This window comes from Nilaparvata lugens, chromosome 1 (genome assembly GCF_014356525.2).
Source record: "Nilaparvata lugens isolate BPH chromosome 1, ASM1435652v1, whole genome shotgun sequence".
NCBI lineage: Eukaryota > Metazoa > Arthropoda > Insecta > Hemiptera > Delphacidae > Nilaparvata > Nilaparvata lugens.
This window is the reverse complement of record NC_052504.1, coordinates 86,417,961-86,443,609: the sequence shown is the minus strand read 5'-3', so window position 1 is coordinate 86,443,609 and position 25,649 is coordinate 86,417,961. Positions and strand designations below refer to the sequence as shown.

General features: G+C 31.5%; 1 protein-coding gene across 9 annotated transcripts in view; it reads right to left on the bottom strand.

Moving 5' to 3' along the window:
* Nucleotides 1-25,649, bottom strand: part of LOC111057005 (collagen alpha chain CG42342) — a 425,109-nt gene that overhangs the window by 34,736 nt on the left and 364,724 nt on the right. For 4 of the 9 annotated variants that reach the window (XR_005570340.1, XM_039419455.1, XM_039419462.1 and 1 more), the window contains exons 2-10: nt 22,684-22,754; nt 20,840-20,875; nt 19,081-19,116; nt 13,977-14,012; nt 8,733-8,804; nt 7,788-7,856; nt 4,172-4,351; nt 3,480-3,542; nt 747-852 (exon numbers count right to left, since the gene is read on the bottom strand). Coding sequence is in view for 8 of the 9 variants with exons in the window: in XM_039419455.1 (XP_039275389.1) it covers nt 747-852; nt 3,480-3,542; nt 4,172-4,351; nt 7,788-7,856; nt 8,733-8,804; nt 13,977-14,012; nt 19,081-19,116; nt 20,840-20,875; nt 22,684-22,754 (669 nt within the window). In the remaining variant the exon portion in view is untranslated. Of the gene's footprint in view, nt 1-746; nt 853-3,479; nt 3,543-4,171; nt 4,352-5,653; nt 5,708-7,787; nt 7,857-8,732; nt 8,805-13,976; nt 14,013-19,080; nt 19,117-20,839; nt 20,876-22,683; nt 22,755-25,649 lie in introns of all 9 variants that reach the window. The other 5 variants (XM_039419456.1, XM_039419459.1, XM_039419460.1 and 2 more) reach the window with 5 other exon arrangements.

The following is a 25,649-nucleotide window of genomic DNA, read 5'->3' as shown; positions in this document are numbered from 1 at the left end:
AATGAAATAGACTAGACTATGTATTACAGGAAACCTCGAGAAATTAAGTGTGAAATTATTGAATTAAATAATACAAAATACACTATAAAATAATGTATAAACAATAATATATAACAACAACACTAATTTTGAACATGCACATCTACTCAACTCTAACATATCGCTAAAAATTAATGAATTTATCAATTATCAGACCATTTTAATAGAAAACGGAATACTGCTTATAGAATAGGAAATATATAAACAGCGAAGAAACAATCATGCATGATATTTTATGAAAATGAAGGCAATAATAAGGATTATTTCAAATAATGGATACTCAAATTGATGCCTGTCACATGTAATTTCGTGTTCTGTACATGAAATGTGGAATATATTTGCTCATAGATGAGAAGAATCAAATTCAAAACTCAACATGGAACACACAAAAGATTTGAGTTACGTTTCTTTGTAAAAAACATAATTTGACGAATTTTTGAATCCTTGAAGATAGTTGAGATTATAATTTCTAGTTGAATTATCAACTTTCATTCAAATAAAATACTGTATTTGATGAAACATTCAAAGGGCGCCAAATTTCTGATGAAGCAAGGAACAAAATTATTGGAATCATAGTAGGTTTGAAAAAAATGGACTACAATATTGAATCAGGCAGAATTACATTGATAGACTGATATCCATCACTTCCATAGTGAATGTTGTGATACGGAAAATTAAGAAAAATCAGTCAAGCATAAAACTCTTACCTGGAGGTCCTGGGGGCCCAGGTGGACCTTCGATGATGCCTGTGGGGAACTGATCTCCCTTTAATGTCGTCGTTAAGCCTCGCTCGCCTTTATCGCCCTTGTCACCCTACATAAAAATGAATAAAACATTTAATTCCAAAATTATGGTGGCTTTGCTCCAATGGTTGTTTTATAGCCCTAACAATGAAAGCATTGTTTTATACTACAACAGTAAAATACATAGGTAATCATAGAAAATTCGTGTAGCTTTTTATTGGTGGTGAATCCATTCATTCTGCAGTTCTACCTCGCCTTATTACTGTAACAGTAATATTACAAGTATTATATATTTTCAATAATTATTATTATTAAACAAAAAAACCAAATGAAGTCTTCACCCCGAAGACTTCTGGTACTGCAAATACTGACAACAGGGTAAACAGCTAGATCGAAATTCCATCTGTATACAAGTATTATCGATGGTTCATTTATTTGAAAATATACATATTTGAGGGAACCAGGAACTAAATCCTATTATTGCCCTCATAACGCACAATGAACAGTACAATTTAAAAAGCAGTACATTGGTTCAAGAGGTACCCCAATAGTTATTGAAATTGAGAGGAGGTTAATATGCCAACGTTAATCTTAAACATCATAAATTTTATAAAATGGAATATTTGAAATTCGAGATGCTATTAAACTATCCCAGTACAAATTAAATACGACAACTGTAGTTTTTATTGGCTAAGCAAGTAAAACCAATCATGTAAGGGACTGTCATTATCTCCCACAAATGACAGAAAAAGTCTAAGTAGATTATTATGCATCTCAGAATTATTTTTTAGGTTTCTGTTGTTTTAACGTTCTCAGTTGTGACTAATCTTTATTGTTGAGAGAAATAATCAACATAGTGTACATTATATTTGATAAACCATTATGACAAACCTTCTTTTATTTTATCATGTAATACCATGTCATGAATTGTTTTTTGAACTATGATTGAGGCACTCAATCATTTAATCATAAACACTTTTATTTTTATCAAATTGAGTGAAAAATTTATCACATAACTTGAACAGTATCTACTTTCTACTATACATATTATGTTTCATTATAAATTATGAAAATTTGCCACGGCTCTTTATTTAGTTGGAAAAATATTAAAATGTTTCTGAACTTTTGTTTTTTCTATTCGAGAATATAGTTTTTCTCTAGATATTATCTTTCAATCATGCATGATTATCTTTTATCAATGAGAAGGAGTATTCTACTTTACAATAGAAGAAATAGAAAAAGACACAAGATTCCATCTACCAGTACCGTATTCAAAATAAATAAATAAATTTGAATGGCTCTTGAAGTGTGCTATTAGTGGAACAAATTGTTTTCAAACCCTTGTATCAGTTGAAAGATCATAGTATACATTAGTACATTAGTAGATCTACTATTATTGGAAAATTTAAATGTTCGTTATCTTGACAGCTGAAGGTTGAACAAGAAATATTGTTAAGTATATGTTATGACTACAGAGTAGAAATAGACGACTGCGCTGTCAACCACAATAAATGTTATTTCAAAAAAGCTTGAACAGAATACCATTTGAAATGGAAATGGATTGAATTCAGAAAAAAATTATTATTTTTTTATCACCACACCAGAAAGATCTAGAAGATTTGTACCAAGAGAGGAATAATTATTGTTAATATTATTTTCTATCTGGATGAAGGGGCTATCATAGGACTGTTTCATATTAGGAAAGAATCGCAGGTCCTGGAATACAAGTACAAGGCTTTTTTCTCAATTTATAACTTTGAATTTATTGAAATCATTACTGATTTTGAATGTTTTTATTTTTTCTAATGCGGATGATGTTTTTAGCTTGTGCGTGGGTAATGGGATGAGATGATCAAACGCCCATGCCTACTTGAGAGATTCAAGCCCCCCGAGTAGTTAGCAGACTGAGTGCCGGTTGCACAACAGCCGGTTAAATTTTAATCGTGATTAATTCCACGAGAACCAATCAGAGAAGCCGTCTTATCAAACAGGCCTTCTCTGATTGGTTCTCGTGGAATTAATCACGATTAAAATTTAACCGGCTGTTGTGCAACCGGGCCTGAAAGTAGCAGACTGAAGGGTGCAACGCCTCTTGGCTAACCTGGCCGGCCAGTTTCCAATGTTTAATTAAAAAAAAGAGACTCAAATTAAGTTTTGCTTGTAACGAACTATTAAATTTCAAGAGTTACTTGTCCTCAAGAGTTCTAAGAATGAATTTCAATTTCCACAACAGCATCGAAACTGAGCAAAAGTAGAAAATTGAATTGCAATAAAAACAGTTGAGATGTTGAGAAAACAAATATTGTAATGATGAATTCTACAACATCACTAAATACAGTGTCCAATAGAGGAATTTTTGCAAAAAAGTATTCATGTTTTATTAACATGACAAAATTCTAGGCCTATAACCAAGTGAATTTTCTCATGTTTAAAAAGATTTTTCAAATTGATGTCATTCATTTTATTTGTAGTCTTGTGATAAAAATCAATTGATTTTTTCAAATTGTAAATAATTTTCAACCCCTTCCCAATAGAACTATGCTTTTTGTTATTGGTTATTCGTTTATTTACATAATCTTATTCTTGTTATTATTAGTAGGTAGGGTACTTCTTATAGAAGTTCATTCTTGTTATTGACTAGTTTCTATCTCAACCACCATCAGCATCAATCAACCAATAAGAATGTATTATTCTCACAGGTGATCCTCGTATTCCTGGAATTCCTGGATAACCAGGTCGACCCATGTAGCCTCTATCGCCCTGAAATTATTTTTGTTTACATTTCAATTCCTAATACCTTGGAGCCTATACAATATCATGTAACTAATATCTCCAATTTGAGAAAAACTTTAGGAATAAACTTCAAAGTAGAAAAACTTTGGAATGAACTTAAGGTAGAAAAACTAGCGGTTTTATCATAAAACATGAATAGTAATGGTTTTGCATTTATAGCACTAATAAAGAGTTTTAACAGTATTGTACATATGCAAAATCAAGCTCCAAATTAAGCTGAATCCAGATCAGCTCCCTGATTCAGTTTGGATTCGAGATCTCATCTCCGTAGTCTCGGTCAGTATTAGTACTTATACAGTATACAGGTACGTTATATTTTCTGTATATTTGGGTTTACCCTAACACTAAACAATATAAAAATAATTGGACATGATGGTGTAACAACTGGGACTAGTTTCTTATTATCAACAACAATTATAATGAACGAGAATCTGTGAAGAATTAAATTTTTTATGAATAATAGAACAAATATGAAGGAGTCTCATGTTATAATAATGACCTTGAAATAAAAACTTTTTAACCCTTGAATTGAAAAACCTTTCAACAAAAACCTTCAAAGTCCTTTATTTAACCTTGTCGAAAACCTTTTACTTTACCTTGACTCCCGCCGTTCCTGGCTCTCCTGGAGGCCCCACAGGACCTGCTGGACCCGGAGGTCCTTTCTCTCCCACTGCTCCCGGTTCTCCTGGAATTCCTTGCCGACCGTCGTGTCCTGGAAGTCCTTCGGGTCCTTGGGGGCCGGGGGGACCGGGGGGTCCTGGCTCTCCTGGTTCTCCCTGTGGGGAACATTTGCGAATTTTGTAAAACTCATCTGAAGATTGAAAAATGTGGATCGTTATATTATAGAGATTTCATTTTAAAGGTGGAATAAAAGAAATGTTGTCAATAATTCAATTATGTGGAGCTGACAATATCTCTTTTATTCCACCTTAATAAAGAGATATCCCACAACATCTCTGTTCATAGGCTAGTATACATTTATTTTTTCTTGAATTGTTGATAAATAATCAATGATATCAACGTTACAGAGTTACTGTACAGGTGGTATTTAGCATCACTAAGTTAAACGGAATTTACGAAACTTGTAAGAAGTCCTGTAAGAAAATTTAGTACTTAGTATAAGATTATTTACAGCTTGATCACCAATGCATAAAATTTCAATAATTGTTAAAAATGGGTTGAATTTTTTAGATAATTGGAAATGTCAGGCTATTTGATTGCTGAATCGATACTATTAATTTCTAAGCAGACTCTACTTGGAAGTCTGGAGTTTTTATATAATAATTAACCAATCAATCAACCAATCAATAAGTCAAACCAATTTTAGTGATTTAGGATTGTAAATTACTGAGACTAATTGTTCGTTTTCGTGTTATAATTGATGATGTGATTGGAATGATATTAGTACATATGAGCATAGAGAAACAATAGCATAAGTAGATATCCCATGGTATAGGGCGTTTATGTCGCAACGTTTACTGTTATCTCAAGCTGATAGTCCACGTAGTTCTTTCCTGTGAAGCTGTGTGATGCTGGTAGTCTCTCATATTGTGCTGTTCATACACTCTCACCCCAACGAAACAGTAAATATCGACAATATTCGACAGTATTCGGCTTGAGATAAACAGTAGAAGTTGCGAAACAAACGCCCTATACCATGGGATATCTACTTATGCTATTGTTTCTCTATGATATTAGTAAAATGGATAACTCAAGAGTTTACAAATGTACAAAAAAGTTTACAAATGTACAAAAATAATGCGCTTTTTTGGATATGTTCAGTGCTAAAAAAGTTGAAGATTGTTCGTTATTTATAATTGAATAAATTATCATAATGATAATAACAGAATATCGTGCTTTAGATGGATATGTTAATTATCTATGTGGGAAAATAAGACAGATATTACATGAAAGTGAATTGTGCAACTGTTGTTGAATAACAATTTTTAAACTACATTCAAGTCAAAATAATAATTCACATTCCTTGATCACAAACAATACCAAAGTAATAAAAAGCCAAAAAGAATAATATAAATATTTTGTATTCTCATGCAAAAATGAAATAATAAAGTACTCACTTTTAACATGATGACGTTTTGTGCTGAAATATTATGGCCATGCTCTTGCAAACCCTACAATCATAACACAAACACCTACTGATAAAACAAACATAATCAACTGTAACAATAAACGACATCGAAAAACTAGAAAAAAATAATAGATAATAAGAAGAAATGAGAACATTCACAATGTGAAAAGGCAACATTGAATAGTTCAGCTCATGAATATGATTCATCACAATGATAGGATACGATAATGACATTTCTGAAATGAAAGTATATGAATTATGATATTTAAATGATGGAAGGATATGGAAAAAGAATACTCATGATCTGATTAAATAATAAAGCATTCGGTTTCCAGGCAAAACTATAAGAGCACTGTACAAAAATATGAACACCAAGATAATAATGAATGTAATTTATCCACAGCAGGTGAGACCTAATTGAAAGAAAATTAGTCTGAATTCTTGTAGTAAAAATCTATCCTAATTCTGTATGTGGCAAAAAAAGGAGAAGTTTTTCTCCACTGATATTCTTATCATACATGGGAAATCAAAATAGAAATAGATAAAGCCTAATAGGATGATTGAATGAATTTATGAAATCTGAAATTCATTCTTTTTTTATAAATGATTTTTTAAAAGAAAGCACTGACCGGGAGAGAAAAACTAAGGATACTCCTTGTACTATTCCACTCCCAAATTTAGATAACATTCTAAGAGTCCGAAACAGGGTTATGATTTCAATTACTGAAATTTAGTCCATTTTCACTCAAAAACTGAGAATTTTAAATTTTGACGGTTGAGAAACTAAAAATATACATTTATAGAATAAATTTTACTTCCAAATAACTGAATCTATTGAAACTGGGATCTTGAATAGCCTACAATATCCAAGTTGAATGATTATCTAGCTTCATAGTAAACAAACAATACTGGACTAAGTCTACTTACATAAACATAGATGTTTGGACGTACGATTTTTGCTGTGCTTTTAAATTCTATTAGATTGAACATAAATTGGCAAACACATCATGTGTTTGCAATTCATCATTCCATTCCAGAAATCGATGTGTATCGAGTACCCTACTATAAAGTAAGAAAGTAGATGTGTAAAGCTACGTTTACACCAAAGTTGTCAACAAAATGTTTATTTTCCCGTCATTATATATTCTATTAGATTGAACGGAACTTGACAAACACATAACGCACATCATGTGTTTGCTAAGTTATGTTCAATCTAATAGAATCTATAAGGACGGAAAAATAAACATTGTGTTGACAACTTTGGTGTAAACGCAGCTTTATAATCAAGTACGGTAGGTCCAAAAATCGATGTGTAAGTAACTTGACTTAAGCTACGTTTACACCAAAGCTATTAACAAAATGTTAATAACTTAATCTTTATAGATTCTATTAGATTTAACGGAACTTGACAAAAACATATGTTCATCATGTGTATGATAAGTTATGTTCAATCTAATAGAATCTATAAAGATTAAGTTATTAACATTTTGTTAATAACTTTGGTGTAAACTCAGCTTGAGTCTAGTTACTTACACATCGATTTTTGGACCTATCGTACTTGATTATAAAGCTGCGTTTACACCAAAGTTATCAACACAATGAGTTGTTAATAACTTTGTTAAAACATTTTGTTAATAACTTTGGTGTAAACTCAGCTTCACAGATTGCAATATCATTTTTTCAAAAGTTTCACAATGGATTTTACAAAACTAGCACAATTTTTCATGTCACAGCAAAATGGAGATAACTCAATGAAGGATAATGATAAAGAAAGCTGTAACAACAAATACTATACAAATAAGAATAACAACAAACATCTCAAAATCAAACAGCCACAAAAGATAAATATATAAGAGAAAATTACCGTATAAAAATATGAAAATTTCAATGAGGGTAGATAAGAAACAATATACATGAATGATAAATGATAGGGTTGCAACACCTAAAATTTGTAACAAAAAAACTTTGTACTGTACTTGGAAAGATGGGATAACATTTCAACTGAAGTACATGACAAGGGTATGGGAATTACAAGGTATATACAGTACGGTAATTGCAATGAACTACAAAACATGCTAGACTGAGAGGAGCGAACCAAGTCATTTTGCGGGGAAAAGTCTCACCTTCACGGCTACTATTTCAGCGTAGCCCAACGTACCACCTCTCAGTGTGGTTACTGAACGCTTAAGACCCTGAAAATATCTGCCGTTCATTAAATAAGTTCAAAAAACAATGCATAATTGATGAAGGGAATTTTCAGCTACATTACTATGGAATATGTCAAAGAATCAGTTGTTCTGTTCACTCAATAAAAGACTTCAGTACATTGTAAGATGTTCCTGTCCATTTTTGTAGGAGGTTTCTGTTCAGTTGTTCAGTAGGAAGGAGCATCTCTTTTGTTTTATTTTTCAGTTTTTTTCTAATGATTAATCATTTAGGACCGGTTTTCGAGCTCGGGATTTAGCTAAGTCAGAAAATTGGCTTTCCAAAACGGGCCATAGTTGCAGTCATTGTCATAGTCACGTTTGAATTAAATTTCGAAAAACTAGAAAATTGAACACAAAATAAAATAAAGAGAAAATACTGTAAAGTTTCAGCTATTTTTATTTTTTAGGCTTTCCAAAACGAGGCGTAGTCGCAGTCATTGTCATAGTCACGTTTGAATTAAATTTCGAAAAACTAGAAAATTGAACACAAAATAAAATAAAGAGAAAATACTGTAAAGTTTCAGCTATTTTGAATTATTTAGGAATGTCTAATTTCGACAAGGAAAAACGTTTCCAATTATAGAAATGAGAAAATAAAAACTACAACTACTGATATAAAAGTTGCGACTACGCCCCATTTTGGAAGGCCAATTTTCTGACTCAAGCTGTTTAAAGTCTAGGACTTAGCTAAATCCCGAGCTCGGAATCCGGCCCTTAGAATCGCTAGACTTCATTTGGTGTTTTATTATTGTTGAGTATAGACCACTCCACAGTATTGTTGGCCACTATAATTTGAGATATCTTAACTATTCATCTTTCCTTCTTTACTAACCAATTTCAATTAATTTGAGTAAAAAATACCTTAACAGCTGCATAAACATCGAAGCCAGGACTTCCAAGTTCACCTTTCTGTCCTTTATCGCCCGGTCTACCCTGAAAACAAATCAATAAATATAACAAGAATATTTTTTAAACAACAACTACCAACATGTCATTACTGAAGTTGTAGTAACAACATTATCTCCTACATTTTTTAATATTTCATAAAATATTCGGCAGTTTAAACCATAAGGTATGTTATTCATCATATTTTTTCATTACATATGGATAACCATGAAAAATCATATTCATTATAACATTATATAAGAATCCTGATTAAGAGCATCATCAACTTATTTTTGAGACATTTTTTTTTTTTTTTTTTAAGATTACGTCCTAAAGACTCCAGTCATGGAGTATAAGACAAGTCATGTTATTACACAATAATTCTAACACTAAGTAGTTCGACCTAGTTTAGGTTTGAAAGGAATTCTTGTACACTATAAAAAGCTCTATCAACTAAATATTTTTTAATTTGTTTTTTGAAAATCTTCAAATCATCATTACTTTTCAAGATTTGAGGTAGCTTGTTATAAAATTTCCTACCAATATAATCTGGTTTTTGTTCAAATAACCTACTATTGTGACCCATTATATGATAATCTGCTCTGTTTCGCGTATTATACTCATGAACATCTGAATTCTGGATCACACCACTCGTTTTCACATGCATTACAACTTCATATACATACAAAGATGGCACAGTTAATAGACCAAGCTTTTTAAATAAAGGCCTACAAGAGTCTAACCTATTCACTTTCTCTATACATCTGAGTGCCTTCTTTTGAATCTTAAACACCCTGTCCATATTTTGTTGAGATGAATTACCCCATACTAAAATAGCATACCTAATATGAGATAGTATAAGTCCATGGTAAGCAGTTAACAGTAGTTTTTTATCATTCAGCCTAGCAAGCTGCCGCAGGACAAATACCCCAGATGATATCTTATTACATATCCTCTCAATGTAAGGATGCCATGTTAATTTCCTGTCCAATAAAATTCCCAAGAATGCTACTTTCTCTTCTTGGTCTAATTCATTTTCCTCTACAAACACATTTATTTCTCTATCCTCTACTGAATTATATTTACTTTTGAATTGTAGGAATTGACATTTCTTACTATTTATTGTTAATTGCCTTTGCTTCAAGAATTGGACAATTGACTGTACTCCAGTAAAAGCATTTATTTCTAGACTATCTAATAAATAATTGTTAAAGATAAGCGATGTGTCATCAGCAAACAACAGAGCTCTGTGATCTTTTAACTCTTTTGGTAATTGGTTCACATACAACAGAAACAGTAAGGGACCCAGAATTGAGCCTTGAGGTACTCCAGCCTGGACCTCCAGTTTTTGAGATTTAATTTTTACTATTTCATTCCCATCCACCTTGGTAAGCTCAACACACTGGTTTCTACCTATGAGATATGATTCAAACCATTTTAGTTCTATACCATTCACACCTACAGTTTTTAGTATTTCCAATAATATTCTATGGTTCACACAATCAAAAGCTTTGGATAAATCAAGAAATATTGCGGCTGCCTTCTCACCTGAATCTATTATATCTATTAGTCTTTCAACAAGGGATACTATTGCAGTCTTAGTAGATTTCCCTTTCTGGAACCCATGCTGTTCATCACATATGAAATTAATTTCTTCCAGGTGCATCAATAGCCTATTTAAAACTACTCTTTCAAAAATTTTACTTATTACATTTAGAATACTAATGGGTCTATAATTTTCCACTCTTTCAGAATCACCGCTCTTGAAAATTGGCAAAATTTTTCCTTGTTTCAGATCATCAGGGAAAATACCCTGCTCTAGTGAAGTATTAAGGAGATGCAATAAAGGGTCCAGTAATTCATTTTCACATTCTTTTAAAATTTTGCTTGAGACCCCATCCAATCCTACTGTTTTTTTGTTATTCAAATTTTTTATTATTCTTGATAACTCATCTCTTGATAATGGATGAAATTTAAATACCTTTTCAATTGGCTCAGCATTTAATGTAGTTGTATTAAAAGTATTAGTGTTCAGTGACTTTTGGAGATTATATGCAACCTGTTGATAATACTTATTGAAAAAGTTACAAATGTCTATACTATCATCCATATAATTTCCATGTTCATCGATTATCCTAGGGACATTAGTAACTGTATCTTTTTGAGCTGCTCTCCTATTTCTATTAATTACCTCCCAAACAGCAGAGTTAAAATTGGTACTAGTTGTTAATATTTCAGCTGTTTTCTTACACTTAGCTTTCCTCACTTCTATTGCATAGTATTTCTTTAGACATTTGTATTTGACTTCACTCGGAACATCCCTCACTAATTTAAATTCCTCATAAGCTTCCCTAACAATATTTCTTTGAGTAAGAATATCTTCAGTTATCCATTCATCTACTTTGTTTAATTTACTTTTTACTTTGACTTTTTTTATTGGACAGCATACACTAATGTGAAATCTTAGAGTATCAATGAATTGCTTATATTTGTAATTTAGGTTACAACTGTTATAAACACTACTCCAATTTTCTTGAAGCAGTTCCTGCTTCAAACAATTTATATTCCTAGCTCATATTGCTGAATTTCTTTCACAAAAGTTTTTTTTCTGCTTGGATTCTGGCCCTGCAACTTAACATCCAAAATTTGATAGTTATGATCTGATAGATCTGAGCTACCTAACCTGACATTACAACCTTCTATATTGTGAGGATATTATCAATAATTGTCTGTGAAGTTCGAGTTACTCTTGTATATTCGTGGACCTTAATTTCTAAATTATTCATATTAATAATATCTCTAATATCCTCTGTCATTTTATCCTGCCTGGCAAAATCAGTATTGAAATCTCCTACTACTATAACATTTGTGAAACGAGCGGTTGTAATTTCCAAAAGTGTATGGAGCAGCTCACAAAATTTTTGCCAGTCTCCATTTGGTGACCTATAGATACCTAACACTGCTACCTCAATCGATCATCAATTTTTAACTTCAGTCCCGTCACCTCTAAATCCATCTCAACAGAAAATCTCTTAACAAAATCCAGTTCATAAGTTTGGGTATGTTTAGCATTGCTAGTGAATATACATACACCACCACTTCTATGAGCTATTCTACAAAATTCTGATCTCAGTGAATAGCCTGGAATCCTAACTTGATTTATTTCCTTTATTTTTAAGCCATGCTCTGTGAAAATAACAATGTCAGGATCCTCCTGTTTAAGAAATACTTCTAATCTGTCAATTTTGTTGCGAAGATACTGAATATTTTGATGATAAATACTAAAAACCTTACCATCTTGTGCTACTCATCTCTAGCATTTGTAGCTATTTCCCTTTCCCTGTTTTGAGCCAATTTACTAAAAAATCGTTATTTGTTTTTTTGACTGTTTTTAAACCAGAGGATTGCAAACGGCTTTCAATCAGCTCTGCCAATCTATTACAAAAGATTACTTTGCCAGATCGATTTAGATGCAACCCATGATTAGTGAAGTTAGACTATGTCTTTTCAGCCTTTCATTTAGAAAACAAATCCCCAGTTGTTTAGAATTCTTATTTTTTAGGCTGTTGATTGTATTATGGATTGATTTGTTTGTCGAATTGATTGCTTCATTTAATTCTGGCCTATCAAACCTATTAGGAATAGTATTTATTATTAAGTTTGTTTTTTTGCTGAGTGGCACAATTTCCTTGATTTTTTCTGTTACTTGAGGAAGATGATTCAAGTTAGGTTCATTTATATTATTTGAGCCACCCAGTACAATTAGATAGTCATTTTCATCAAAGTTTTTAGTTTGTTACCTAGCTGACTCTACAACTGCATTAATTGATGCACTTGGCTTGAAAAAACATTGGACAAATTTATTTTTCAATCTTTTATCAAGGAGATCACTGCAATCACGTCCATGACTGGACGTCAGTAGCAGAACTCTCCCTTTCCTATCTTTATTTCTCTCAGCTATATTTTTGGTTGCTGTCTTCAAAACCTCACTGTACGTTTTATTTCGAACATTTTCAGAGCATTTCCCATCATTTAGGTTAGATTCTATTTTTTTGCATTTGGACGGAGGTTCTATCATACATTTAGTATTATCAAATTTAGATTTTAGTTTCTTTATTTCCTCTGACATTAGACTACATTGATTTTTTAGATTTAGTATTTCTTTTTTATGGTCTTCATCTTGTAATTTTATAATCAGTTCCAAAGATTTAATTTCTTCTACCATCCCTAACCTTTCTTCCTCAGACGTTTTTAGAGTTACTTCTAATTGGTTTTTTAAATTAGTGTGGCTACTTTGTAGTTGAGCAACTTTTTCGGCTAAAGTAGTTTGAGGAACTGGGGTTTTTGGTTTTGGCGTTTTTGAATTTTGGTTTTGGGAACGCGTAAGTACTCCCGCTATGTGTACATTTCTATTAATAACCTTCGGTGTTCTACTTGAGCTCATCTTCCTATCTAAGAAATTATATTACTTGCAATAATAATAATTGATTTATAAATGATAGGATTTTAATTTGGTTATAATTTTAGTCAAGTAAACTATCTATGTTTATTTTTAAATCTCGAAAACCTAACCTCAAAATAACCTCTAAACGATGTTTGGCTTATAAAATAGAATTAAGAATTAAAATCTAAAACAAAATGATAAAACGTGATCAAGAAACAATTAATAATGAAATTAATACAAAATTTGTATTACTGACTATTTATAACACAAAATCTTCCAAAACCCAGGAGCGAAATTATGTATGACTTTCATTCACAACCTCAAGGTCACTCACTCACTTATATTTTAAAAATTGGAAAATTTGTAAAAACATTACTACAGATAACTATAGATGGCCATCTTTAGTGTAACTATAGTTCTAGAGAACTATAGATGGCATCTTTAGTGTAACTATAGTTCTAGAGAACTATAGATGGCCATCTTTAGTGTAACTATAGTTCTAGAGAACTATAGATGGCCATCTTTAGTGTAACTATAGTTCTAGAGAACTATAGATGGCCATCTTTAGTGTAACTATAGTTCTAGAGAACTATAGATGGCCATCTTTAGTGTAACTATAGTTCTAGAGAACTATAGATGGCCATCTTTAGTGTAACTATAGTTCTAGAGAACTATAGATGGCCATGCCTGCACGCTCAACAACAATAAAATACATAATTTGATAACAAAAGATATAGGCCTATGACTTTTCAAGAATAATGAGAAGCAATACTTACAGGATCTCCCTTAGGTCCGTCCAACCCTATTGGTCCCTTAAAGCAAAAGAGAAAGGAAAAATCAGTACAGCACAGAATAAATCACTCTCTCACTCAGTTGCCCATCAGCCGGTTAAATTTTAAACGTGATTAATTTCACGAGAACCAATCAGATAAGGCCTTTTTGATAAGACGGCTTCTCTGATTGGTTCTCGTAGAATTGATCACGATTAAAATTTAGCCAGATTTTGTGCAACCGGCACTCTGAGATGAGATCAACAATTCAATTTTTGTAACTACAGCTGGATTGAGCTCATAGCCTGATGTAGACCTTATTATTGTGAATGGTCAACTTAATTTGAATCTTATCACAGTATTTTAAGCAACATGTTGCATATAATACTAACAATAAATTGAAAATCAATTCCATGGACTTGCAATAAAAATCAATAAAACTGGATGGAAAGTATAGATCTCTTCTTTAGTTCAAAAAAATACGGGATGCATTGTTTTTAAATGAAAACACCAAATAAATACAATGAAAACAGTAAAATAATTATCATAATATCGCAATATGGGATTCAAATCCAGTTGAGAATTTTACATTGAATTCTTTTTTTATAAATTTTTATATTTCCTGAACACTTGTATCTTATATTACCAGCTTGTCTTTTCAGATTATTGAAAATTATACATGCACACTTTGACAATATTATTATGCATCTCTAAAATTGAAAGGTTTCTAGGTTCTTGGACAATAGTTGCAGCTCCCTCAATGATACAAATTTCTAATTATATCAACCGCAATGTTAACCATGAACTTGAGGTTATTATAACGGTAAAAATAAAGTTAATGTTAACCATGAATTTAAGGTTATTATAAAGGTAAAAATAAAGTTCTTCACAGAAGGCTACAATAACTACTTAATGGACTTGCCAGATCCATCTCATCATTAGAAGTAGTATCATAAATATGATTTCAAGGGCATATCTGCAATATCTAAAAATATTAGTTATTTTATAATTCTAAGAACATGATATCTAAAATATATAATACAGTTTATATTAGCCTATTAGTATTTAATATATAGGCTAATAAAGACAGATTTAAAATATTTAGAAATATGTACATGTTTATGGAATAGGCTACTTTGAAAAATTATCTTCATGCATCACAAAAATTGTTAAAAATTACAAAGTAACAAATAACTTATATAGTGAATGTGATTCGAAATATTCCGAATTTGTTATCTACTGGATGAGATTCATGCATTGCAGATTCTTATGATGAAGTTTGATAATTTTGAATCTACGGTAATATGAGATTAAGAGGAAGCATGATATGTACAATATTATTTGATCAAATGTGCCTAGAGGAAAGAGAGCAATCTAAATTTCTAATATTTAGTGAACTGGAAGCTTGAGTGATAATGAAATGAACCTACTGATGCAGGATGGTGAAACAACAAGCTCTAATGGTGGATGAAATAAAAAATAGATGAATGTTGTGATTTACCTTGATATTATTACTTTAGTTGATGTGAATGGTAAAAAATGGCCCTGAGTAATATATAATACATCTACAATATTAGTACTGTAGTTTTTTATGTAAGTGCACAGCTTTATGTAGTGCACCTGTTATATTCTAATAATAGTAAATATTATAAGTCAGATAAATTATAGCAAATACTGTGATTATTGACAATTTTTTAGACGTATTACAAATTTTAGTTATTAATTTGTTGTTTAGCAGAGTTTCTACCCAGTACTAAAATTTATAAAGTTTCAAATTATTAGCTATCTGTTATACCTATTCTAATAATAGTAAATATTATAAGTCAGATAAATTATAGCAAATACTGTGATTATTGAAAATTGTTTAGACATATTACAAATTTTAGTTATTAATTTGTTGTTTAGCAGAGTTTCTACCCATTACTTAGATTCGTGAAGTTTCAAATTATTAGCTATCTTTCTCAAATTTTACTCATTCCTAAATACTAGCTTGTTAGCTACATTTCAAAGAAAATTTTCCAAGCCAAGTATCTCACAAAATTTCATTTCATCTTCGAATAATGTTGACTATTTTCAATCTCCAGATTCTAGCAGTTTAATTTATGCTTTGAAAATTTCTACCTATTATTCTTCTCTTACATTATTCTTCTAAAAAAATTTGATTCTTCAACACAGGTTCCTCCACTTATTATAATTTCCAATTTGTATGTTCTGATTCTCTCTTATTCTGTTCAAATGTCTCTGAATTAATTTTCTTTCATTCTATTTGACAATTCTCACTGACTCTCCATCAAAATATAGTGGAAAACACTCATCACAGCAATAATGAACGAGTTATTTAAAGACTAATTATTAAATGAAAAAGACTAAGAAATTGTCAAAAAACCACAGATTTATTATAATTAATACTTAGAAAGGCCGGTTTCGGTTATTACACCATCCATTGTCAATCGCTGATGAACAGAGATTGGCAATTCGGTTTAGCAGAGATTGACAATGGTGTAATAACCGAAACCGATCTTTCTAAGTATCAATAAATCTGTGGTTTTTTGACAATTTCTTAGTCTTTTTCATTTAATATGAATAATTACCACAATATCAACTTCTCAACTACACAAAAAAAGGTAAAGGCTAATATCTTGTTGATACTGATTTCCTAACATGATAGCCTAACTGATGGTAAATCAAATGCTTTTCTGGTTTTTATAATTTCTCAAGTTTCTAAAACACTGAAGGTTCAAGTCTAAGAGATGATTCAAATGTATGAGTGAATGATTAGTAATAAATTGAACATCTAAATCATACTAAAATATTAGGAGTTAAAGTAATTTTCATGCTTAACGATTATTGAAATAACAATAAAAAGTTCTATCATCGAGTTACTAGAATACAATCAATTGAAAAATTTCCTAATAACTGAAAAGTATACATGTATGACCCATTTTGAACTAGCAAAAACAGCAATGAAGTGGATGATTCATTCTCGTAATTAAAATGGCTAGAAAGAAAAATATTAATGGAACATTGATTTATTAGCCTAAAAGCGTATGATATCTATTGACACCACAACCAATAATAAGCAGCCCAGTATGGAATTGAATATGCTGGATGATGAATCAAAGAATATTCTGATCAGAAATAGAAAGTCACTGTAGAATTTGATATTTTCAATTTCAATTTTTGTTTGAATTCATTTTAAAAATGTGATTAATATCAAACATTTTTACTTGATAGAATATAGCCGAGCAGCAGCAGAGGGGCTCAAAGCTATTCTAATTATGAACAATATAAATACAATTCTATAGAAATCCAACTTCATGGAGAACTTTTAGAAAAAAATTGGAATCAAATCCTTTTGATTATATTGTAGTTTAAAAAAATTGAATTTATGAAATTGTTTTCGATTTTTTTAAACACAAGATTGGCCTATGGCTGTAGCTTTCATACTTGGATCATTCTAATTTTTGAAACAATAGAAAATAACATTTTCAGTGGTTATTTTTAGCGATAAAAGTTATTTTTACAACTGAGGAGAAAATTAATTAAGGACGTTTTTAAGGTAAACGATAATTATGTTCAAGGAGACTTCTAAAATGACAAGTTTTTGATATTTCAGTGGTTATTTTTAGCGATAAAAGTTATTTTTACAACTGAGGAGAGAATGAATTAAGGACGTTTTTAAGGTAAACGAAAATTATGTTCAAGGAGACTTCTAAAATGACAAGTTTTTGTTATTTCAGTGGTTATTTTTAGCGATAAAAGTTATTTTTACAACTGAAAAAAAATTAATTTCGGAAGTTTGTTAAGGTAAACGATAATAGAAGTATTTAAAATGACAAGCTTTTGTTAACATATTTCTATTAAGTGAATGCAAATTTATCATGTCAGAGCATGATGAAGCAAGGGTCTTCTGCAGGACGCCAAGGCAATGCTTCATTAGTAGCCTACTATCTGGATAGAGACCCCCAAGCATCGCAAACATGACAAGGGTCCTCCTATTCACGAGTGATTGCAGGTTATTCAACTTCCATCACCCCACTTCATAATAATTTGCAATTATATGATTCACAAGGTGCATTCAGAAAGTAGCGACAGTAATTTTTGAATTTGAACTCAATTCAGGTTCTGATTTAAACCAGAATTGAGCCTATTCAAATGGATATTCGTTATTTGTAACGAGTTTTGCAGTGTACAGTGAAAATTAACACACTTAGATAATAATGAGTAGGTAGTTATCCTGATTGATGACAATCTTAGATAATAATGAGTAGGTAGTTATCCTGATTGATAACAATCAGTTTAACTAATAGACAAAGTATATGTATATCTTTATACTAATAGACGAATACTCAGTCTTACTTTGTCTCATACTTAGTATGAGTATAACTTTAATAGAAAAGCATAGGCCTGATTGGTATATTTCAAATAAAAAAATTCTATTTACAACTTACTTTGTCTCATACTTAGTACAAGGGTCAAGTACAAGTATAACTTTAATAGAAAAACATAGGCCTAATTGGTACCGGTATATTTCAAATAAAAAAAAATATATTTACAATATTTGCTCATTTATGGAAGGGAATTTAACCTGATTGAAGAAAACTAATCATTTAATGAAGAGAATTCAATACAGTATTTTGATTTAATGAATGATTGCATTCATCTACCGTAAATAATCATATAATTTATCATTTTGATATTATTATGATTTTGCAAGTCATATATGTGAAATAACATACGAAAAACTGAACATGTTAGTGTCAAACACACATGAGTATTATGATACTATAAGATCAAATGCTTCATTACATGTAGGCCTACCGTAGTAATTACCAGTATTCTAAAGATATTAATAGTGTTAATGCTCAACATTATTATTAGTCACAGAAAGATGTTAATAATTAATCTATGATGGCTGATAGTGGTAAAATTATTTGTACATACTACTGGTAGGTACCTAAATAGTATTAATTTGAATGAATAAATATTATTGACAGAGTTATAAGTAAGATATTATCAAATTAGTTAGTGACTTCCAATTTCTGACCAGAATCCACACACCAATGAATGTTAGTTCCCAGAAAATGATTATTCCAAATACTCTCCTTACCATATAACCCCTATCTCCCTTAGGTCCTTTAACTCCCTGTAACATACAATTCTCACTCAGCAAACAAACAGAAACTTTGAGCAGCAACACGAAAGTCCAGACGATTCACATGGGGAATTTGAATTTTAGTTACACTTCAGTAGTCAATAGCTTTAAATGATATCTTTATGAACCACATCATGGGAATGTTCTATGAGAATCGAAGACTAATGAGATGCTTTATAGACTAGAAATATTATTCCTAGATTATATTCTCCGGCAATTGAAAGTGACAGTCTAGAAATGATTATAACTTTCAGCAGAGGATAGTAATAAAATTCTTAATGGAGCACCATGACTATATTCATGAACATTCTATTTCTATTGGTTAGAACAAAAATTAGATGTTTCCACTATTGTCAATTCTCGCATTTGCAAAGTATTCAAGTTTTAAGAAAATTCTACAGAATATAAACTTGAACTGGAATACAATGAATAGATTTACTTTAAATAAAATGAAAATAAGCTGCCAGGTTTGAATTATATTACTAAAATTTTGTTTGCAAAAAATCGACAAGGAAAACATGTTTAATCATCATAGTTAAACCAAGTTTAGAGATACTGTATCTTCACATATCATTTCTATTGAAAATGACCAGTATCAAGATATAATAACCTCATAAAAGCATTGGGGTAATAACGTTCTGTTTTATTCTATCATTGATATTTCTGATGAATATTAACATGTAATCAAGGTAGAAAAATGAATTTAGCTATCTATATAGACATGGTAATGATAAATGTCACAAAGTAACGCAGAATATGACTATCTTAATATTATATAATATTTTGAAACTGATATAATTATTAGCTTCAACCAACAATATTTTTTTTAAATATCTACAGATTTAAACACTGGTTCATTCGGAAACTACCATGATATTACAGAGGATTGGAGTTTAAAATGATCACAATTACTTATCAGATTATCTGCAAATCAACCGAGCATTTAATAATGTAAGGATTCGACTGAGTCATTGTCAATATTGTAGAACCGTTCCATAATTGAATAAAAACACACATATGTTGTCAAATTCTACACAGTTTTATTCGGTACACGACCATGGTTTCGTGACCACATCGGTCACATTTTCAAGTTGACTAAAGCTAAAAGGTTAAGGTAAGTAATACCTTAAGCTTTAGTCAACTTGAAAATGTGACCGATGTGGTCACGAAACCATGGTCGTGTACCGAATAAAACTGTGTAGAATTTGACAATATATTTGTGTTTTTATTCAATTATGGAACGGTTCTACAATATTGACAATGACTTAGTCGAATCCTTACATTATTAAATGCTCGGTTAATTTGCAGATAATCTGATAAGTAATTGTGATCATTTTAAACTCCAATTCACTATAATATCATGATAGTGTTTAAATGAACCAGTGTTTACAATCTGTAGACATTTGAAAAAATATTGCAGAATTTGACAACATATGTGTGTTTTTATTCAATAATGTAAGGATTTGAGTATTTAGTCTGTGATACATTTCAAAGATGTGAAGATAGCCTATGCGATGTGAAGAATTGATAGTAACGAAGTGCCTCAATAGTGAAGGTAGTGGCTACTTGGAACTTGATTATTAGATAGGCATAGATTGAAATTATACGTATTAGATAATACAAGAGAGCTATCAAGTGTTGACTATCCTATATTTAATATAATTGACACTAAAAACTAATTATTTTTTAGAAAATATTATGATGAATACCGTACCGGGAATCCATTTTTGCCCGGAGGTCCCATCGGTCCCTGTAAACCAACAGAAAATAGAAAACTAAAAAAACTGCAAATAAAAACTAGAATAAAATTTGTAAAACATTTTTATACAGTGCTAAAATTTAGGTTTGTGGGAAAGGAATGCATCTACCACACAGTAATAATGGATTTACACTATTTAACAACTTCAAAAAAGGGGATATTTAAAGTTAAAAATGTGATAAGAGTTTTATTTTCAATCATGCAGTGGGAAATACATTTTAAATTGAGGATAAATTAGGAGAAGATATATAATGATAGTGAAAAAGTAAGTACGGTAGCTATTGCTCAAATCTATTTACAGTATCTTAGTTATATTTTCTTTGAGAACAATATTTATATTCTTGTAACACTGGAAATATTTTCAATTGTTGAATATTTTATGATATTCATTTTCAGAAGTGGAAATTTGGTTTATCACAAGTAATATAACTTCAATATTTGATAAAAAGTATGTTTCCTAATTGATCAGATTTCAAAACAATCTAAGGAAAATAAATAAGTCATAATATTGTTGATTATTCAAAATTTCAATTTAATATCCTAATTCTGTCATGCAATACAGTATAGTACTTTATTCATTCGAGTTCATATAATACTTTCTTATTATTAAATAACTTTGCTTCTTTATTGCTCAGATTCAATAATTTGTAATAAATTCACAAGCAGGGAAAAGTTAATTGAGAATTGATAAAACTATCAGTATTGAATTTAAGTGAAATATACAGTATCAGAATAAATATTTGGAAGTCAAAATAGAGGAAGGAATAATCATCCCTATAAAGGCTCTTTGAAGTTGGTTTTAAAAGAAAGTTGTAACGCATTTCACGATTATTACCAAGGAAAAATTAATAGGACTTTTTATTCATTCAGTACCTAGCAGTAAATGAAAATGTTATTGAAATCTCATAAATAAATAACGATCACCTTTTTTTAAAAAATTTGCAATTAAATTAAGAGCATTGGACTGTACAACGTCATTCTCCCTTTAACTACAGTTTTTGCTGACTTACAATTTTTTACTGATGAATTTATGAATCTAAAGAACTCCCAACAATTAAGTGCAAAATTCAAGGGCCTCTTCCACAATTACACACAAATTTTGACTCTTTTTACATGTATAGAAAGAAAATAAATACACTACTTGTCTGACTAGACATAATGTAGTCATCAATACTACTCAAGTCTTGTAAGGGAGTCTACCTTTATTACGGAAAACGACATAATTTTGGCTATCGCAATACATATATTCATGAAGTAAAATATTCTATTACTGCAGTCAACGAATCATGAGTGGTATTGTCTCTGGTTGATTCTTCAAAAGCAATTAAGATGAAATAATTGTGTGTTTCTTCTTAGATAGCCCAATGTCATATGTTTACAAAGAATGAAAAGCGATTTTTGAATTTATATCGAAAAATATACTTGATTAACAAAAACTTCATTAACAAGAAACTTGATTAACAAACCAATGAGTATTGAAATTAATGTAAAAGTTAAATTTATTTTGATAATAATAACACATCAAAACATGGGAGAGCTTTTTTAGAATTACATCGGGTGATGCAAGAAACTTTGTCAATAAGTGAATTATTTAGGCAACTTTATTGAGAAAATGTGTATTAAAAATCTGTTATGACTGTCTTGTAAGCCCAAGATTGTTGGGTAGAAAGAGAAACTAGCATAATTTACATGCTAAGCTACTGTCAGTGTTTGAGAAAATGTGGTAAGAATTGGAGTTTTTGCGACTTTCATCCAATAACATGCAAATAAGAAGGGGTATGTCCACACCCCTCACTTACCACAGGACCCGTTTCTCCTGGATCTCCTTTCTTCCCTCGTTTTCCCCTCTTACCGGGGGGGCCAGGGGGTCCTGCAAACACACAAAAGAAAGAAGATTCAGAAAAAGCAAATCAAAAATGTTCCAATCTTTACTGAAATATTGGAGGATAATTTTGTCTGATACGGTAACGTTTACCTTACATGAACCTGGGCTTAGGTGAGGGTACATGTAATAAAAATGATGATGCTAAGAGATGAAAGGACCTAGTTTGGTAAGTTTCAAACTACCTTATTGTGGTGGATAACTAAGAATATTGCAGTATATTAAACTAGTAGTTCTGTGAACAGTAGACCTCGCGCAGTTATAAACCACAGTCTCCTTTAATACTGTCAATCAGATTAAATTCTGTCCTGTCCTGTCGTGGCGGCAAGATATCGGTGTATAAATGACTAACGGCTGTTTGGGTTGTTGTATCAACAATGCTAATAATTTGATGTAAACAGCTATGCTGCTATCATCAAAAGCTTACCGAGTTGAAAGCAGAGAAAAGTCTATGCTAATTCAAGGTAAGCCTCACTGCATGCAATTAATAGTCCACACAACAGCTGTGTTTTCAATAAGTTACATTGAGATATTGAATTGCATGCAATTTATAATCCACTCGACATTGATTTATGATGAATAATTCTATAGTCTTATTTTTACTCTAATATTGGCGTATAAAGGAGGTTCCTTTTCCTTTTATATTATCCTTGAAATGCAAAATTTCCAAAAACCTTGTATTTACGTCGACGCGAAATTAAAAAAGGGACATATACGGTACCTGTCAAATTTCATGAAAATCTATTGCCGCGTTTCGCCGTAAGTAAAAGAGGGACATAAATAAAGACAAAATGCAAAACCGTCGACTTTAATCTTAGACCTCACTTCGCTCGGTCAATAAAGTTCTTACTTCTTTTACAAAATTTCAATATTTTTAACTAGGTTATGTTTACATTCAATTCACTGTACAGTTTTTTACAAAGAAATAGCAGCAAAATGTTCACTAAAACCAAAATACTGGAAAAGTTTATTTTAAAAACAAAATTATTACCTAACAAATTACACATTTTAATATGCCTACAGTGTTATTATCAAATACAATCCGAGTTTCAATGTTGTAATCAAAACAAAACATCAAGCTCTACTGCTGTCTGCTGATCTGGTCTGCTTTGATTTTGACGATCAGCTGTAGCGAAGTCATCCATCATAGCGCCAGCTGACTTTCTTGACTTCTGTAAATGCTTTAATGCCAGCGCTACGGCTTGAGTCAAACGAGGACACCGACAGTAGAGGACCCTTCTAAAAGCACAGAAGCGACAATGAAGGACTCTGACAGTTGAGGACTGCGACCATAGAGGACTCCTGATAGAGTCCTCAAATGCCGCCTGCGCCAGGCGACAGTTGAGGACTTTAATTTTTGTACAGCCCCGACAGTTGAGGACTGCGACCGTAGAGGACTGCGACCGTAGAGGACTGAAAATCAGTACTCAAATGTCGCAGTCCACGACTTTCGCGTCTCCAGCGCCACACTCACACCAAGTCGCTTGCCAAGCATCTAACTATACGGACGGGGTAAGTTGATAAACAAGGAGCCATCCACACTCTCGCACTCTCGTCGACATTTGTACGCACTTGGCGCAGGCCCTACATCTATATTGTACCGGTATTTTTATTTCCATTTATTCTCAATAAAACAAAAACAATATGTATCTATTCATTCCACAACAAAAGTGTGTCGAGAGTTGACTAGATTATATTTGTAGCAATAAAACCACAAAGTAGTCCTTCTACCATTTTCCATAGCAGTCACACTAGGAAAGTGAAGATTATTTTGTGCACTTCCTTCAGTGAAAACAGAGTGTCGCGTCTACTGTTATAAAAGTATGTGCCGGCGAATTGAGACTGAATGGCTGTTGTAAACAGTGAAAGGGCACCAGTCCCCTTCTGTGTGCTTTCACAAGGGATGGGGCACGGAATTTACGACACTCTGTAAAAGAGAATACCGCCCTAGGGCAAAGAAGAAACGGAGAAGGAAGAGGTGAGAAAAGGGAGAGGAAGAGTGAGAGAGTAAGAGGGAGAGGAAATAGAGGGAGAGAAAAAAGGAGAATCAAATGAGTTGAAAGGATGATCCTGACAACTGCCATCAGGCTTTCAAGGAGTAAAAGTCAGAAGCTATGAAGATTGCTGGAGAGGGTGTCTTAGTAAGGGAGAAAGGGCTAAGGGTGAGGAAAAGGCCCTGCTAGGTGTGATTGAGCTGAAATCCCATTTCTCAGTTGCCACCCCATCACATGATCCTTTCCTGCACTTTCACTGTGGAACAGTTTTGCGACAATACACTTCTGTAGGGAATTATTCTTAATATTCCACGGGAAATACGGTTCTTCGAGATTGGTGTTTTGTTAAGAGTGGATCCTACTTTTTTCATGGTGAAATATTCTTTCGACATTGGTGTTTTGTAAGGGATGAATTTTCCCATTATCTTAATATTTACCAGGAGAATTCTCAGTTGACTCAAGTGTTATGTTAAGTATGAATCTTCCATTATTTGAATGTTTAACAGAAAATTACTCACGATGAATTATTGTGTCTATGTAAAGATGATAGGATGATTATCTTATTTTTCCACAAGATATATTTCATTCAACTTTATTGTTTTCAGAAAATTTAATAATAATGAATTTATTGCCAAATACAAGAAATATTCTTACAAATTAAATAATAATTAAATTACAATAATTTTTGGCGTGACTGGAAAAATAAGCCTTGAGCTCCAGCCACGAGTTCTAAAAATAAGAAATACATTTTTATATCTAACTAGCTTACCCGGCGAACTTCGTACCGCCAAAAAGTCAATGTATCTCATGTCACACTTGACTTTATTTGGTGAATCGTGAAATTTATCTGACAATCAATATTTGTATTTACATCTTAATACGGATTTCC